This window comes from Lampris incognitus, chromosome 3 (assembly GCF_029633865.1).
Source record: "Lampris incognitus isolate fLamInc1 chromosome 3, fLamInc1.hap2, whole genome shotgun sequence".
Classification (NCBI taxonomy): Eukaryota; Metazoa; Chordata; class Actinopteri; order Lampriformes; family Lampridae; genus Lampris; species Lampris incognitus.
In genome coordinates, this window is record NC_079213.1 from 18838281 (window position 1) to 18858047 (window position 19767).

General features: G+C 44.2%; 1 protein-coding gene across 1 annotated transcript in view; it reads left to right on the top strand.

The window, feature by feature from the left end:
- The first annotated feature begins 7717 nt into the window (after positions 1-7717).
- dock4b (dedicator of cytokinesis 4b) overlaps positions 7718-19767 on the top strand; it is a 166917-nt gene continuing 154867 nt past the window's right edge. Inside the window, exon 1 of the mRNA XM_056276678.1 lies at positions 7718-7845. Coding sequence (XP_056132653.1) covers positions 7809-7845 — 37 coding nt within the window. The 5' untranslated portion in view covers positions 7718-7808. The remainder of the gene's footprint in view (positions 7846-19767) is intronic.

Here is a 19767-nt window from a genome sequence, read left to right on the forward strand (position 1 = left end):
TTTTCCAGCTTATCTCACTCTTCATGCTTTGACAGCACTCGCTGTGATTCATCCGTCCACATGCAGGCCTTATCTTTCTGCTGTGTAATGCCGCCTCACAAGCTCTCAGAATATGATAAAGAAATAGGTCTTGCATAATGATTTGTGTGTGAGTGCATGTGAGTGTGCATGTGCATGTATGTGTGTGTGTGTGTGTGTGTGTGTGTGTGTGTTGGCACGTTCATGTGGGCATGAAGTGAGCCCATGTCTATGCGTGAAAACAAGTGTGCATGCATTCATGTATGGTCGCGTGAATATGAATAGATCTTTTATGGGTGGATTAAGTGCTAAAACGGCATTACACATAGTATATAGAAGGAGCAAATGCCTAATCCCTCTCTAAGCTACAGGGTACGTGCAAACACCATAAATGTGCTGTCTAGGAATGGCAAGATAATTAAGGTCAAATAGCAAGGCCACCATGTCTATACGAGAATGCCCCATTTGATGGACTGCGTGCTGATGCTAAACTTTCTTGAAGCACAAGATACAGAGAGAGGGATGCAGACGGAAAGCAGTACAAACAGGCTTCTTTTTTCATAGCTATATTTAGATGGCTGTCTTCCGCTGGAGGAGAGGATATTGCCTGCTGTGTGTGAGCCGGGTGAGGCATATGTTTTTCCCCCGGCTGACCTACACTTCCTGGTGTGAATTAAATCAAACTCATGCGCTGAGAGGAGGTGATAGGCAGTGGTCTCCAGACGCAATGGCAAGCTAGTATCATTTTTGCTCCAACCAGCCAGCAAAGTAAACCGGTCTTGTGGGATCTCATTGCCGACAAATCTGCCAGTTATTGTAGTGTGAAGTGTTTCCATACTCAGAGGGGTCCTGTCAGGAGAAATGAAGGGAAAGAAGAAACAGCCTGTGTCATTGCCAAATTAAACCTGGAAACTCTGCTGTCACATCAAGACACATCAATGACCGTTTCATTTCTCCGCTGATGTGTTCTGCAGAACTACTCGGTCTTGGCCAGTTACAAACAAAAAAGGACGACATATTCTTTTGTAACAGCATTTAAGGTTGAGATAAACCACTCCATCTCATGGCCAGACCATCTCTTCTGTTCTCCTTTGCTGATTTGTTCCCTCTTTTCTTTGCTTTTCTTCTCCTCTCTCTCCCTCTTTATTCTTCCCTCTCTTCCCCTCTTCTCTGCCCCTCTTCTCTTATCCTCTGCTAACCCTAGCAGTTTTGATTTATGCGTCACAGATGTTCTGTTTATTTGTGGCCATAGGCCAGACATGAAAAGAAGCTGGTGGCCGAGTGGCGGAAACGCTGAGCGATCTTCAGAGCCCATCTGGGTTAGTGGGACTGTCTGTGGCAATGGCCGACTCCGTTTTCTTCCCGTGGTTCCCTGGTTTTCAACCATTCTCCTGGCTACGAAGCCCGGCAGGAAGCATATGGCTACACTGATGAAACGCGCTGCAAATGTGGAGCAAAAGACGGAGGATGGAGGGGGTTGGAGCAGAGATGGAGGAGTGGATGGATTGATGGATGGCAGGAAAGAAGATGAGAGCTAAAGACTGGAGGTTACGAGGAAAGAAAGAAAGAAAGACCTCAGTCTACCACAGTAATCTGTTCAAGGGTGTGGCGTTTCCAAGAGGTAGCGGCTGCCACCCCCAACAAAGGCCTTGCCACCCTATTTGTAGACAATATTGTAACCACCACGGTTGACTAGACTCGCTAGCACTTGGCTAACGGGTCGGACCCTTTAGTTGACTGGTTAGCGCAGTCACCCGTGGTGCGAGCGACCCGGTTCGCTTCTCGGCTGCCCCCTGAATTTGCTGCATTGGTGTCAGAAATGGGATGGCGAGACGGTGACCTTATTTATGTTCAAAGTACATATCTTAATCATTGACAAACTGAAACGAGTACCTCAAAAACTGCTGTTCACTCCTACTCTGGTAGGAGTTTTTATGTACTTTGTGATACACCTTACAATGAAGTCACCACAAAGAGTTATATTCGTATATATATTTTTCAGAAAGTCAAAATTATGCGATTTCAATATTATTTTTTTTGACAAATTGTCAAAATGGTGTATGGCATGTTAAAATAAGCTAAAATGAAAACATTTGTTATTTCAGTGTACCTTTAAAAGGTACACCATGACACTGACCTGTCTATACTGACATTTGCAATTGACAAAATTCATTCCAATGTACAGGCATGAATAGCATTAGCATTTTAGCTAATCAAAATTGCTTCATTCTTTGACTCTCTCTGACAGACAAACACACAAAGTAACACCAAATCGTTATTACCAGTTTCCACGCCTGATTCTGACTCAGCTGCTGTTGTTGCTGCTGGCTCTTCAGTCTGGAGCTCGTCTTTGCTACCCTCTACAAAACCATGAAATTAACGTAAATGAAACCCATAATTGGATTCATAATTGGATTGGATTGCATTCTAATTACGTTACATGATCTAACTGTGGTAGTATCTAAACAATACGGGATGAATAAAGGATTCTGTTTCTGAAAACCTAATGGCGTAAAGTTAATTGTTTATTTACTTGAAGTTCATTTAGATTTAAATCAATATGATGGTTAACTTTTGTTTGTGATTATAGTAAAATGAATGAGTCGTTACCGTTTTAGTTCGTTTTATGGACATTTTATTTATTTACGAGAAAACCCCTGCTAAAGGACAATATAAGTATTGTAGCGAACTCAGGGGGCAGCTCGGGACGCCGCATCCGGGACGCGAACCCGTGGCTCCCACATCGCAAGCGACTACGTTAACCAGCAAGCGGTTAGCGATGTCGCCCGCGGTACGGGAGATACGGGTTCGCGTCCCGGCTGTGACGGTCCAGCCGGGCTGCTCCCCCGCCCCCTGAATTCGCTACATTGGTGTCAGAAGTGGGATACGCGCGGACGCGCTTTCCCGAAGGGGGGGGGGTAATGTAGCGTGCATGGATAAGTAGACACGTTGGTCCTTGACTAATGGGACCCCTCCCGCTTTAGTCGACTGGTTAACGTTGTCGCTTGCGGAGTGGGAGACACGGGTTCCCGGCTGTGGCGGTTCCCGGACTGCCCCCCCCCCCGAATTCGCTGCAATACTTTCAGTGTATTTCTTTTTTCTTGTGTATATTAGATTCTATGTTGAATCTGTATATCTGTGTATATAGTGTAGTTTTTCGGTGAAGTATATTTTCTATTTTCCTGTGATGCTGCTGCAGACTGCAGTTTCTCCTAGGGGATAATAAAAAGCTGCCTGTCTATCTATCTATAAAAAGACTCAATAAAAATGTTTTGGTGAAAGAAAAAACAAAATAATTGTGAGTCTTTATTGCATGTGACAAAATATACCAATATTATCTCTGATAGTTGCTTAAACTTCTTTTAGAAGGTTGATTTTACGTTTCCTCATTCTTATGTGATTCCCATGCTTTAAAAAAAACCCAACACAATGCAGGATATGAAGTCTCTGAAATTCAGATTTGTCTGGGGGGAGATCACCTCTGCCCCCCCTCCAGCTGGAAGCTCATGCTGCCCTGTTGCCACCCCAGGTGAAACTTGTTAAAACCGCCCCTGGTTCACGGTGGAGTCAGTGAACAGAAATGCTAGCGATGAACCTGACCCCCGGCCCAGATCTCCTCCTGCCATTCCCATCACTTCAGTGGCCTCCTCTTCAGACCTTGGGATTACAGGGTTGCACCGATGCACCGGGCACAGCAGGGCTGTTCTTGAAGGAATCAAAGTTTTATCAGAAAAGTAGCTCACATTAAAAACCATGATATTGCTCTTAAATAAAAGTAGGATATGATTTGACTGTGCAAAGTGAAACATATTACTCTTAAATAAAAGTAAAGTAAAATCACTTAGCAGCTAAATTAGAGCAAAAGATGACAAAAACGATGACGCCGTTTGAAGGATAGCACCGGTGTTATGTCATGTTTTTCTCATGGTTGACAAATTGCGTAAAAAGGACAAATCCTCCCATGCATTTCCCATATTCACTCATCTTCTCCATCTAGCTCCCATCCGGGTAGCTATAACATCCCACTGTATATATATATATATATATATATATATATATATAAAAAATCAAAACGACCTTCATCACCATAATGCATCTCTGCAAACAATGTGTTTTTCATTTTTTTCCCCTGATTGATTTGATAAAGTAACACAAATGTCTTTTGCTTATGGATATTGGCCTACAACTACTCTTGAGCTTGGACCGCTTATACGTATTGATCATCTAATCGAAGCAAACATTTTGCATACAGCCGGACACACAACCCATCTTGTTCTTTTATTTAATTTCTTCTCCATGCTTTTTCTCCTCCTCTATCCAAGCCAAAACCTCCTATCAGCTGAGACTGTATGCAGGAATTCAGTGTTGTAGAACAAACTCTAGTGTCCTCCTTTGAATGGCGCACACTGTCTCCAGTCTCCATCTCCTCACCGGGGTTGGAGCCACAGGGTTCCCCGCCATGCTTTGCTCCCTGCGTTATGATTTATTCATATGTACAGCGAAGCTTTCCAACGTCCCCCCCACCACCCACCCACCCAGCCACCCACCTACCCACCTACCCACCTACCCATCCCCCACCCACCAGCCAGTGCCCCTACCCCCTACCTACCCCACTCAGAGACATAGGAGAGACTGTATATGTTGATCATGGGTGTTCAAGTTGTGAAACATGATGTGCACAGTCGTTTACTTTTACCAGAACTGCTCAACCAGCCAATTACCCCCCCCCCAACACACACACACCCCCAGCCATGGTATTTCTGCCTTATGTGACTGGCGGCCTGTCCAGGATGCTGGATAGGCTCCAGCATCCTGCGGCCCTAATTAGGATAAGCGGCTTGGATAATGGATGGATGGATGGATGACTGCATACAGCGAAGAGAGAAATTAAAGACATTTTCCATGGTAAATCCCTTTATAAGTCATAATATAACCAGCAGAGGTGTGTGTATGTCTACTGATGGGACAGAGATAGAGGAGGGTTGCTTTGGACACGTCAAAGCTCTGTTTTTTTTTACCATGTTACTGGTTTTTATTATAGCAAAAGAATAGACAGAGTGTGTCTTAGCTTACCCCATCTATTTTATAAACAACCTATATTCAGGAAGAGGATGTGTTTTTGCTTGAGGTCGCAAGGTGAAAGAAAGAAAGAAAGAAAGAGAAAACAGAGAGGTGAAGAGACCTTCCATATCATTCCCGTTCAAGGAGGTACACAGAACCGGGCTGGAATCTTAATGGATAACATTTCATTTCATGCACATGGACGTGTACAAACTCACTGTCTTTCTTTCTGTCTTTCACAATACACACACACACACACATTGATCTTTGTCTTGAAATTTTCGAGTTGTAGGAGCACCCTCCCTCCAGCCCACACCTCCTCATCACACAATCTCATGGACTTGTCTGAGTAGAAGGCTTCTCTGTATATGAGAGAGAGAGAGAGAGAGAGAGAGAGAGAGAGAGAGAGAGAGAGAGAGAGAGAGAGAGAGAGAGAGAGAGAGAGAGAGAGAGAGAGAGAGAGAGAGAGAGAGAGAGCTCTCTGCTCTACCACAGGCACAAGCAGCCCCTCTCCACTCCACACGGATGTGTTGACATTCGACGGCTACACTAACATACATGTATAAATCTTGTCATCCTCCATCCACTTGTCTTAGGGTGCCAGAGGGGTACAGTGATTAGAGATAAAGCTGGACTAGACTAGAAAGTGAAACACCCTCAGAGTGAATGTGCAACACGTGCTGTCAAAGTGAAATGTGAAACAAGGTCTGGTCATTGGCAGTGACTGCGTGACTGTTGTGTCAGAACTCTGCATGATCAGCCAGCACTACTGGGGGTTAAAGTCTGCTGGGGTGAATAAGATGTTTGGCAGACAACCCAGATGTCATGGCCCCCCCCTTCTTTACTGCAATAATATATTTACAACTTTCTGTTATACTAGTTTTGTTGACAATAGAAACAAAACATTATACATATATACGTATATATATATATATATATATATATATATATATATATACACTACCGTTCAAAAGTTTGGGATCACCCAAACAATTTTGTGTTTTCCATGAAAAGTCACACTTATTCACCACCATATGTTGTGAAATGAATAGAAAATAGAGTCAAGACATTGACAAGGTTAGAAATAATGATTTGTATTTGAAATAAGATTTTTTTTACATCAAACTTTGCTTTCGTCAAAGAATCCTCCATTTGCAGCAATTACAGCATTGCAGACCTTTGGCATTCTAGCTGTTAATTTGTTGAGGTAATCTGGAGAAATTGCACCCCACTCTTCCAGAAGCAGCTCCCACAAGTTGGATTGGTTGGATAGGCACTTCTTTGAGCAGACTGAGTTTCTGGAGCATCACATTTGTGGGGTCAATTAAACGCTCAAAATGGCCAGAAAAAGAGAACTTTCATCTGAAACTCGACAGTCTATTCTTGTTCTTAGAAATGAAGGCTATTCCATGCGAGAAATTGCTAAGAAATTGAAGATTTCCTACACCGGTGTGTACTACTCCCTTCAGAGGACAGCACAAACAGGCTCTAACCAGAGTAGAAAAAGAAGTGGGAGGCCGCGTTGCACAACTGAGCAAGAAGATAAGTACATTTGAGTCTCTAGTTTGAGAAACAGACGCCTCACAGGTCCCCAACTGGCATCTTCATTAAATAGTACCTGTTAGAGCCTGTTTGTGCTGTCCTCTGAAGGGAGTAGTACACACCGGTGTAGGAAATCTTCAATTTCTTAGCAATTTCTCGCATGGAATAGCCTTCATTTCTAAGAACAAGAATAGACTGTCGAGTTTCAGATGAAAGTTCTCTTTTTCTGGCCATTTTGAGCGTTTAATTGACCCCACAAATGTGATGCTCCAGAAACTCAATCTGCTCAAAGAAGTGCCCATCCAACCAATCCAACTTGAGGGAGCTGCTTCTGGAAGCGTGGGGTGCAATTTCTCCAGATTACCTCAACAAATTAACAGCTAGAATGCCAAAGGTCTGCAATGCTGTAATTGCTGCAAATGGAGGATTCTTTGACGAAAGCAAAGTTTGATGTAAAAAAAATCTTATTTCAAATACAAATCATTATTTCTAACCTTGTCAATGTCTTGACTCTATTTTCTATTCATTTCACAACATATGGTGGTGAATAAGTGTGACTTTTCATGGAAAACACGAAATTGTTTGGGTGATCCCAAACTTTTGAACGGTAGTGTATATATATCAAGACTTTTTCCTATAAAAATATTCCCCATTTCCTTTTATCTGTTCTTTTATCAAGAGACTTGAAACAAGATCAACTAGAAGCAAAATGAAGGATGGAGTAGAAAACAAGATAGGCCGGTTTCTACTTCCCAATATTCCGTTTTCACAAAGAAATGATCAGTTTTGCATTAACTTTTGTTGTAGTCACGTATCAGTGCCCCCCCCCCTCAAAAAAAGACTGGCGTAAAGAAAAGATGCGTTGCGGTATGTGGGCAGCCATACAACGAGTGACGTCACGGAGTACGTAAAAGCGTCCGGTTGACGGTGACGTCACCGCGGTTCGGGACTCCATCTCCCGGCATGCCCCGCGCCAGTGTCTGCCTGTGCTCGGCTCTCCCTCGGCTCCGTGCCACTACGCGCAGGCAGCACAGCAGCCAGCAGCGCTTCTGTCTCTCTCGCTCTCCCCCCGAATCCAAACAATGACTACTACGGAGCGGAGGACCGGGACCCCGTAGCATGCGTTACACGGCACCGAGAACACCCCGCGTTTCCCAGCCGCACACTCACATGTACCGACCGTAAACATGTGGATACCGACGGAGCACGAGAAATACGGCGTCGGTAAGTTTATTGTCTTTACGGTTTGTCAAACAGCTGTCCTCGCGTACGTTCACTCGCAGTCAGTTAGCCCTCTGTGTGTGTGTGCGCGCGCGCGTGCGTGCGGCGCTTAACCGAAACAATTCTTAATTGTGAACGGTACCCCCCTCCCGAGAGCGCACCAGCTCTGCCAGGGCTCGTGATGTGAACCCCGCATTTTCATCTTGCTGCCACATTGCAAAGCGCTGGACCTCCTGTACAACACGGCTGATGGAATGAATGCACTTTGATTTAAAAAAATTTTTTATTATTATTATTATTATCATTATTATTATTATGTATTCTCGCGTGGCTCTCCTCTACTCAGTATGAGGAACGTCACCTTGAGTGCGATCTTTGCGCGGCTTGCAGCGAAGTGCTTTGTTATTTGCTGTTTTCGTTGTTGTTGCTCCGCTGCGTCTGACTGAATGTGAAAACCACTCAGATCAACATTTAGCACAGTCCCCTGCGCTTTCTGCGAAAGAGAAGGAAAGAGAGAGAGTGTGTGTGGGGGGGGAATCCGAGCGTGCACAAATCTCAGTTTGAATGTGTGAAATTGCCAGTGTTTTGTTTTTTTGTTTGTTTTTTTTGTTTTCCTCCCCCCTTGTTTGTCTGGCTATCTCCGCCGCGGCTCTTGCGAGCCCGTATCAAGTCCCCCTTAACTGGAAACGTGTGAGCGTCTTGAGGCCAGCTCATTGTGTTCAGCAGCAGCAGCAGCAGGCGCGGATGTCGGGGCCGTAGATCAAAACGGCCAAGTGAGACAAACAAGCGACAACAGCGCAAACATAGCGCGGCGACCGCAGCAGTATGACGCAAAAACAAACAACCCCCCCCAAAAAAACTCCAAAAAAAACAAAACAGGCTTTTTGCCCATCGGCGTGGTCGGAATTCACTGTGCACCACAACTAACAGCGCGCGCGCGAGAGAGAGGGGGGGTCTCGTTAAGAATCGACCGCTGAGAGGCGGTTTAAATGTCTCATCATAATATTCCCCAGAGATATTTGGGGCTGTTCCGTGCGTGATGCTCGATTCAGCACCCCCCCAACACACTTCCCATCACTCTCTCTCCCTCCCTCTCTCTCTCTCTCTCTCTCTCTCTCTCTCTCTCTCTCTCTCTCTCTCTCTCTCTCTCTCTCTCTCTCTCTCTCTCTCTCTCTCTCTCTCTCTCTCTCTCTCTCTCAGCTGGAGGGAAAAATCTGTTAGGTTATGTGGTTAGGGAAATAACGACAATACTCCTATAATTAAAGGTCTTTATCCCCAACTCTGGGTGCTATGCATGCAGGCTTGTAATCAACCCTACTAAAATGGGGAGGGTCTTTTCCTCCTGAAAGAGTGGACCTTTTTTTTATTCCCAAGCATAGGTCACCCTATGCAATTAAACTGACCTTTGACCTACGGCGGGCAAGCCTTTAATTAAGTGGATGGATCACCCAATAATGGGTATTTCAGTCATGCGGCGGTGAGAATGAGTTTATTTTGTTAAAGTAACTGCTTGGTGTCACTGAATACACTTTAGGGTTAGGTTTCGGGGTTTTTTTGGCGGGGGGGGGTGTAGGTTGAACGACCTGCTCCGACATCTCCTGGGCTACAGCCACGCTATACTTAACTGCCACCATGACCTGAGGTCAGTGACTCATGCCGAACTGGAAATTTGCCCTTGGCGGCCCTCTCTGTCACAATTCGCCTCTGGTCATTTGACCAGTCCGGCTCATTTTTCCCCTAGCGTGGACTTGTTTCCCTTCCCCGTCCCGAGTTTCAGTGCTAAAGACCTGACGTTAGTTATTGTGTGATTGCACGATTCTTAAATCCTGTGTGCGCTCATGCGGAAGATTTACGCAAAGCCAAATTCCCCCACGGTTTAAGGAGCTCTCTCAAACTTTAGTTGGTTGTGTAAAAGGCCCAGATTCATTTGGAAGCCCGAGTATCCTTTCCCCATTGTCTCAAAACTGTTAATTGGGTTAACACCCCTGATCCTATTCCTTCAATAACAGCCGTAAGACTCTTTTAATTGGCTGTGTGTTGGATGGTCTTTGGAAAACGTAGTTTTCCTTTTGTGACCTGACCTGGTCTTTCTCAAAAGAAATTTGTTTCACTGTTGCAAAATTGGTGCTGCATCTCTGTCTCTCTCTCTCACACACACACATGCACACTTGCATGCACACATGCATGCATGCACGCGCACATACACACGCACACACACGCGCGCACACACATGCAGGCAGACAGACAATAAAGGGAAGAGAGTGGTTTGATGAAGGGGTTTTTGTTGACACATAAGCGATTGTACGAATAACAATGACTTGTTGTCTTCTCTGAGTCTTGTTTGTCATGTCGTTGCCTGAAACAGGTTAAATATGCGGGTTGGGGATGGCTGGGGGGGGGGTATGAAATTCAAACAAGGCCATGTGCATTTTATTCCATTTCAGTGCTCTTAAGTGGCTATAAGACGGAGCTCTGCTTGGTTCTCCAGGTTGTTTTTGTTGTGTCTCACTCTTTAAGGGGGTTGTCGCTTTATAAATGGTAAATGGACTGTATTTATATAGTACTTTTCTCGTCTGCCAACCATTCAAAGTACTTTACAGTGTATACCTCACATTCACATATTCATACACTGATGGTGGAGGCTGCCATGCAATCGCCAACCTGCTCATCGGGAACAGTTAGGGGTTCAGTGTCTTGCTCAAGGACACTTTGACGCACTCTCTGGAGGAGCTGGAGATCGAACCAACAACCTTCTTAGATTAATAGACGACCCGCTCTCCTGAATATAATTCTGAGTATTTAGTAGTTTTTTTTCTGAGAAATTTCATGTTCCATCTTTAATCCAGATGGAAAAATAAGCCCACAACAGTAATAACTTTAAATGACCACTGAACACCAGATAAGGTCAGAGTTCAACGTCGACTGTGATTCTGCATGATCCATGCCGGCAGGTAATAGCTCTGAGCTTTCCAGAAACCTCAACAGCTTGCCGCAGAAATTGTCTTAAAGATGGATTCTGCATTTCTTTCCGGTGACATGAAGTGTTGACAGTTAAGCCACCATTTTCACCTCAGTACGTTTTCACAGTAGGTCTGCAATGAACATGCACACTGTACCGTTAATGTCACATCTAAATATTGCGATAAAAAGGACCTCGTTTGCCGTTTTAAGAGTGAACTACATGAGTGGATTTTACCCTTTTTGGCGGGAGGTTGGTTACCTAAAAGGGCTCTGATCTCTGTGAGAACATTTGATCTCTGGCCAAAGAGCGATGAGATGAGAATGCCTGTCTAATTGGGATGTTTCAGCATTTGATGTTGATTCGTCCTACCAGCGGAGCAGAGCCAGTGAGGACAGGGCCTCTGCCATCGATAAAATATAAATGGAGTCTGGCTGAGTCGACTTTAGGGCATCCATTAGCTCACCATTGGAATGATTACAGGTTTTTGACCTGAAGCAGGAGGGCTGGAAGACTGATGAGATGATGTTAATATCTGATATTAAAATGGACTCACTGGGGCTGGGCGATGTTGGACACGAGCAAATGGAAGAATACCTCTCTCCCTTGCTCTCTATTTTATACAGTAATGATTTGCATGATCTACATTACATGACACGTTCATTATACAGCCATAGACCATCTGAAGATACTCCATAACTGATCCAGTATGAGTCATAAAGGTTTTATTCACATGTTATGATAGTTCTTGTGTTAGGCCTACTTCTCATCATAGTTCTTGTGTTACGCTGACTTCTCATCTTGACTGAGTCTTGTGTTAAGCTTACTTCTCATCTTGACTGAGTCTTGTGTTAGGCCTACTACTCATCTTGACTAAGTGTTGTGTTAGGCCAATTTCTCATCTTGACTGAGTGTTGTGTTAGGCCTACTTCTCATCTTCACTGAGTGTTGTGTTAGTCTTACTTCTCATCTTGACTGAGTCTTGTGTTGGTATTACTTCTCATCTTGACTGAGTCTTGTGTTCGTCCTACTTCTCATCTTGACTGATTCTTGTGTTAGGCCTACTTCTCATCTTGACTGAGTCTTGTGTTAGTCCTACATCGCATCTTGACTGAGTCTTGTGTTAGTATTACTTCTCATCTTGACTGAGTCTTGTGTTAGGTCTACTTCTCATCTTGACTGAGTCTTGTGTTAGTCCTACTTCTCATCTTGACTGAGTCTTGTGTTAGTGTTACTTCTCATCTTGACTGAGTCTTGTGTTAGTCCTACATCGCATCTTGACTGAGTCTTGTGTTAGTATTACTTCTCATCTTGACTGAGTCTTGTGCGAGGCCTACTTCTCATCTTGACTGAGTCTTGTGTTAGTCTTACTTCTCATCTTGACTGAGTCTTGTGTTAGTCCTACTTCTCGTCTTGACTGAGTCTTGTGTTAGTCCTACTTCTCATCTTGACTGAGTCTTGTGTTAGTATTACTTCTCATCTTGACTGAGTCTTGTGTTAGGTCTACTTCTCATCTTGACTGAGTCTTGTGTTAGTATTACTTCTCATCTTGACTGAGTCTTGTGTTAGTCCTACTTCTCGTCTTGACTGATTCTTGTGTTAGGCCTACTTCTCATCTTGACTGAGTCTTGTGTTAGTCCTACATCACATCTTGACTGAGTCTTGTGTTAGTATTACTTCTCATCTTGACTGAGTCTTGTGTTAGGTCTACTTCTCATCTTGACTGAGTCTTGTGTTAGTATTACTTCTCATCTTGACTGAGTCTTGTGTTAGTCCTACTTCTCGTCTTGACTGATTCTTGTGTTAGGCCTACTTCTCATCTTGACTGAGTCTTGTGTTAGTCCTACATCACATCTTGACTGAGTCTTGTGTTAGTATTACTTCTCATCTTGACTGAGTCTTGTGTGAGGCCTACATCTTGATTCAGCTTTCCAGATGTGGAATGGTATAATCACCAAACATACAGCAACAGATGACATTGGTGGAGGCAAGACACCAGTCAGTCAGTAGGCCTAACATGAGAATTATCAGCCTGCAAGATGGAATCATAACATGTGACTAAAACCTTTATGACTCATACTGGATCAGTTATGGCATATCTACAGACTGTGTGGCTGTGTCATGAATGTGTTGTGTAATGTAGCGTATGCAAATTGTTATTGTATATAAGTTTGGTGACATAGTGTGAAGATGTAATGGCACAGCTGAGTGCGAGGCCATCTGTTCAAAGCTCCACTTCAAGTTTTGATTAATTTGTCACTGATTTGACTGAACAACACACTCGGCTTTAGCCTCTGAATACAAAACATTGACCGCATTTTGTCATTATGTTTGGCATAAATAGACTTAAGTCATCACCACACAAGGAGAGGCTGTTTAACCATCCTTAAGTCCTTTTGATTTAGCCAATTAAGCATGTTATTGCTCATCATAATTTCAGTACATAATTACACCATTTTAACGAGCTGGATTAGAAGTGTGCGCTTGCGAGCCGAATTCTTTATCAAGCGTTTGAATTAAAGCAGCTCGATTTAGTACACAACACCAGCTTAGCGTTTTCATCCTGTTATATTCTCCAAACCCTGTAAAAAAAGAAACAAAAACAAGACTAGTAGCATCAGATAAAGACAAATCGGGACACGGTGCTGATTGAATGTTCCTCTTGGCTGCAGAGTGCATCTGAAGGCCTGACTGAGATGGAGGGCTATTGTCAGGCCTGGGGCTTTCCTGCTCTCCGTGGCTGATGTCGCCAGCTCCCCTCTGAAGGGATATCGCTATATGGCTGAGGGGGATGGGTGGTCAGGGGTGCTGGCGCGTGTCAGGGAGGGGGGGTTATTGTCAGGGCATTCATCCCTCCCCCCGCCCCCTCTTCCATAGGGGATTAGCAGGTTGTTTTGGAGGGGGCTCTGTGGCCAATTCCACCATTATACCCTTGATTCCCTCATGCAAGAAGCCTCAGGGCTACGTATGGGAGAAAGTAGGGGGATGGGGCGTGGTGGGCCAACGCCTATCAGCTTGTAATTGCTTTCTCATTTGCTGCCTCATCTTCATCTGCAGAGATAGAGCCCCCATTGGTCTGTGTGTGTGTGTGTGTGTGTGTGTGTGTGTGTGTGTGTGTGTGTGTGTGTGTGTGTGTGTGTGTGTGTGTGTGTTCGTGCATGCATGCGATCAAGCAAGCAAGAGAGAAAGAGAGAGAGCACGTGTTTGTCTTACATGCAAACTGGTCCAATGCATTCATTTACCATAGAAAGGTTTGCCAAGAGCGCAAGGTGATAGATAGATAGCTAGATAGATAGATAGATAATTAAACTATTAGGCCCCTATGATACAGATGATGCTGTCTGGTATGTGCATCCTGTTAGGTTTAAATAGATCATGAACACATGACCTATGATGGGCTGAGTGAGTATTTTCCTTGGCACTGATTCACGGCGACAATAAAAACTGCTGTTGCACAAACGCGGTCTGAGACATAGCTGGATAAATGCCTCTGCTGGCCGGGTTGCGTTGTTCAGCTCTATCACGCTCTATTGGAACTCTGGATTATGAAAGAAAAAAAAAGTGTATAAAACCCACAAGCATTTTCATTTGGTTTGTATTTTGGAAACCACAGGGCACCGAATAAAAGGGGGAATATTTTATCATACAAAGTTATGTACTATAAAAAAAACTGGGAGTTTGAACCGTTTTACCTCTCCGTGCTCTCTCTCTCTCTCTCTCTCTCTCTCTCTCTCTCTCTCTCTCTCTCTCTCTCTCTCTCTCTCTCTCTCTCTCTCTCTCTCTCTTCTCTCTCTCTCTGTAAATCCAAGTGGTGTCGGTGACACAGACACAGCTAAATGTTCTGATTGTTCATATTCATAGACTCATTAGGAGGTGGGCAACAGGGGGGCTGCTTTATTTCATGTGAATTTCCACATAAACGAACCTACTTGTTATTTTAAGGCGACACCTCCTAATATGGGCTGATTAGTCGGATCGTCCAGTTTGATAGAACACATAGATTATACAACCTGGTATCATATTACTGATAGGGTGATAGGGAAAGAGACGGGGCTATTTTAAGACCACCGCCTCGTATATTAATGATATTAATTGGTTGTCTCCTCTGCTGTTCTTTCACTGACAGTCTTATCAGTTCATTTCTAATGTCTTGAGTTGAAGTACGTCCTAAGCTCAAGTTTCCACTATTGCACAGTATAAGAGGCTTGTGTTTTTTTGGGGGGGGGTCCCCCCTTTTTTTCTCCCCAATTGTACTTGCCAATTACCCCACTCTTCTGAGCCCTCCCGGTCACTGCTCCACCCCCTCTGCCGATCCGGGGAGGGCTGCAGACTACTACGTGCCTCCTCCGAGTCGCCAGCTGCTTCTTTTCACCTGACAGTGAGGAGTTTCATCAAGGGGACGTAGCACGTGGGAGGATCACGCTATTCCCCCCAACCCCCCCCCCCCGAACAGGCGCCCCGACCGACCAGAGGAGGCGCTAGTGCAGTGACCGGGACACATACCCACATCCGGCTCCCCACCCGCAGTCACGGCCAACTGTGTCTGTAGGGACGCCCGACCGAGCCGGAGGTAACACAGGGATTCGAACCGGCGATCCCAGTGGCTTGTATTTGCGTTTAATTGGAACTACTTGCTTGGAACAGGATATTAACTTTATTACGACTCCTTTGTCAAACAAATATTAGCAAGTCATGAGGGTAACCACCGAATCCCTCGGTCGACAAAGTGATGACACTTTCACACATGCTTCTCTGTGTATAGTGAATGACAAACCATAAAGTAATAAAAGAGCGATGACTATTTAATGAAACAGATTCGTGTTCAGTGTTTTGCCATGAAGCCCCTCATCTTCGTCTCTGTGGCAGGTCTGCACGGTGTGTCATGCTTGTGGCTTCTCATCCTCGATATCAATCTGTGATCCCAGTTGGAGGAGGGAGGCTCATGCATTGCATCCTATTAGGAATTCACCAACTACACTCATGATCAGTGGCGTTGCTGTCATGGATGGGTGTGTGTTGTGTGTGTGTGTGTGTACATGTGTCCTAGGAATGGGTTTGGGGAGAAATGACTGACATGCCATTTTCCTAAATGAAGGGCAGATGACAGTGACAGTCACTGTGACTGACGGGTGAGAGGATCTGTTTATGCACTAAGAGACAGTTCTGTCTCTGCTCATTTAAAGTGGAAGAAAAACATCTCCTCGGACAATGGCATACATTAGTGCAACGGCTAGCACAACTCACTTATCTCTGTCCTGTGGCTGAAATTCAGGCTTACGTGTATTGATCATATGGGAAGTGTGCATTGATTTTTCTTTCCAATGCTTGTTTGCATGTGTGACCCAGTGGATTGTAATGACCCAAAGGCTCGCATTTCCCTCTGAACACCAATAGTAGCGGCCTCTGCAGCTATTATGAAGACAATGTGCTTAATTAATGAACTAATAAAAAAGGAGTGCTTGTAGTTCATTCAGGTTAAATCTATTGTGCCACTCATTTATCATTGATGTATAATAGTGTGGGGAATGTGTGCTTTGGCAGAGAAAGACCTCAGAGGACATTGTGTATTCGTTATGCATTTTTAATAGGGAGAGCCGATGGCTGTGGTTGTCAGGTCCGCTCATGACCTCTTCACACTTTAGGGTCGAGTTGGTCCATACTTCTTTGTCCCACACAGGCACGTCGCTATTACAGCAAAGGCAGACGACGCCTTGCATAAATAATTTCTTTGTAATAGGCCTAGGCGAAATTAAAGAAAAACAGGAGTTACATACATTTCATCAGATTTATTAACCTTTTAACTTAGGCCTAGTGCACACATACACGGATATCTTTCTAAACAGATGTTTTCAAAAAAAATCTTTCCACATGACCTTCGCTCTACAAAATAATATCTGTACACACGACAACGCAAAAACGATTACAAACGCTCAAACAATCATGTCGGGCCAGTAGGTGGCGATAAAGTCTACATCAACGATACGTCAAATACAAGCGAAGAGCATTCTGAGCATGCGTAGTGAGCTTGTTTTCCTTTGGCGGTAGTGGCCTAAAAACAAACAATAGTTGCTAATTATTTTTGATCAGTTTCTTCACCTTTATTTATCTTACACCTTTCCGACCCAAGGCGCTATGGCGAATCAAAGCAAATTGTGATTCGTTTGTGTGGGCAGACGACGAGCTGGCGTTGCTCCATAGCGCATGCGCGAATTGAGTTGTGACGTCATCGATTAGTTTCCGCAAACTACCTGTACACACGGGTACACAAAAACCGGAATTTTTTAAAATCTGGACTTCAGAAGGCGTTTTAAAAACAACAACAACAACGCAATGATAAGGGTGATTCTAGAGGGCAAATAACGTAGGTTTGACTCAACATGAAGCCATTGTTTTCAGTTAATACCCATCGGTCCAGGCTAGTCCATGGTCCTCACAGTATTTATAATGCGTTTTGCTCAGCTTTAAGGAATGGGGGTTTGTCTTTGAATGGGTGAAAGTAGAGTGATTTCTAGAAATAATTCAATTACAGGAGAGCAAGACACTGAACCCCTAACTGCGCCTGATGAGCAAGTAGGCACCTTGCATGGCAGCCTCCGCCATCAGTGTATGAATGTGTGTGTGTGAATGGGTGAATGTGAGGCATGCACTGTCTGTAAAACGCTTTGAGTGGTCAGGAGACCAGAAAAACGCCATATAAATGCAGTCCATTTACCATTTATATAACTGTCCTCAGTGAGAATGATGGTGATTGGTCATTCGCTCTACACGTAAAGCATACATGCAAGGCCAGAAGTCATTACACATTTTGCAAGATTAGTCATGAAAAAATGCAAACCTTGCTAGTTTTTGTTTTCTATCAACCAGCGAAAAAAGCTTGTCTAACATGATTGATGGGCCCGATTTACTTGACATTGCCTTCTTTGCAATTTGTCTGTTGCACACGCGTACATTGCGATGTTGATGATGAAACAATATACCATTCTACTCAGCAGTGTTGATTATTTCTCACTTGCTCGTTGACCGTCATCAGTTCACTTTAATTCAGTTCTAATTCTGCATCCACCTTCATGGATTTGTAGTGACACAAAGTTGATCTAAGTACCCTTTTTGTGTCATATGTATTCAGTACGGGAATAGCCTAAACATCACCCAATTTAGAAATAGCAGAACAACCCAGCTGAGGTCATCGAGGATGCTGTCAGTAGGTTAACCATGGGGCAGTGGTCAGGATTAAATTCGGAGAGAGACAGGCCGGGTCGGGGAAAGATGGCAAAGGGCCTTCACATGGGGAGGCTGTAGATGTCATCGCCATTGCTCTCTGACTGTCAGCTTGCACACTGTCGGTTCTTCTCTGGCCTACTTACTTCAACTTCCCTCTTCTCTTCATTCCTTGTCCACCTCTTCAAATATGCTCTCCAGCCTCCATCCAAAACAACCTCCTCTGTTTTTTCTGCTGTTTTCCATCCCCACTGCTTTTATTATGCTCTTATTTTTTATATCTATTTTCCTCCCTGTACAACCTACTCTTTTTTTTCCTGCTGTTTTCCATCTCCGCTCCTTTTACTATACTCTTATTTTTTGTATCTATTTTGTATCTATTTTCCTGTCTCTTTTTCCTCTCTCTCCGTATGGCAGAGAGTGAGCTGTTTTTCAGAGACTGCAAGTTGCATTGTGTCTGCCCTAATCTGGCTTGCCTGTCTCTCCTTTTTCTCATCTTTCTTTTCCTTTTTTTTTGCCTTTCTGTCTGGCTTTTTAAAAAAATTCTCCTCCTCCCTCTGCCTCTCTGTCTCAGTCAGTCTCACCTTTATCTCTCTTTGTGTGCCTGTTTCTCTTGTCTTCTCCCCTCCTCTGGATCCATACACACCTATCCCAGACATCCCCAGATACTTGGGGTGTGTGTGTGTGTGTGTGTGTGTGTGTGTGTGTGTGTGTGTGTGTGTGTGTGTGTGTGTGTGTGTGTGTGTGTGTGTGTGTGTGTGTGTGTGTGTGTGTGTGCCTGTGGGCAGGGGCACAGGTTTGTCTGTGTGTAAATATGCTTGTATACCTCTGTGTGTCTGTGTGGACGCGTACCTGTGTGTGTGTGTGTGTGTGTGTGTGTGTGTGTGTGTGTGTGTGTGTGTGTGTGCGTGCATGCATGTACATGTGTCTGACTGTGTGGGTGTGTAAATCTGTTGTGTGTGTCTCTACCCCCGTCTACAGTGCTGTTTGCCTGTGTGTCTGTTTATGTGCACATTGAAGATTGCACGAGTGCGTAGGCACGTCTTTTTGTGTTTGTGTGTGTGTGTGTGTGTATGTGTGTGCGTACGTGCATGCATGTGTGCATGTGTGTTCAGGGGCCTCAGAGGAGCCCCGTCTTAAGATGATTAAGTGCTATGGACACCCCCACTCTATCCATGGTTTCTAGCTACAACAGGACTTGTATATAAACTTAGCACAAAAAGTAAGGACATGTGTGTTTGGTAGATGATTTCTTTGTTGTAACAATGCTTCTTGACAAATCTTATATCAGGCATCTGATTGTCAGCACCTGGGGTACCAGAAGCTCAAAACAAGAGTCAACAGCAACAGCAAAATAAGCTGTTCGGCATTGGCAGAGAAGATTTGGCAAATTTTTCATGGGCGCAACCCATATACTCAGCTCTGCTGCTCATCCCACAAATGCATGTTCCTTACAAATGTGGCCCCGTTTAAAAGGGAAATAAACAGGCTTTCCAACGGTATAAGATTTATTGCCAAGGAGCATTGTTACAACAAAGAAATAATCTACCAAACACAAATTTCCTTACTTTTTTGTGCTTAGTATATCTTTGTGGAGATACCCGTGACCCTTGGTGATACATATTCTCACAATTCGGGAGTTTCACAAGTTTTACCCCCGAAAATAAACCAGCAACCATTTGCAAATGATGAAAGCTCCTCTTTCCAAGTGACTGGTAGCACATTTTGTTCGGTTCCGAAACGTCTTG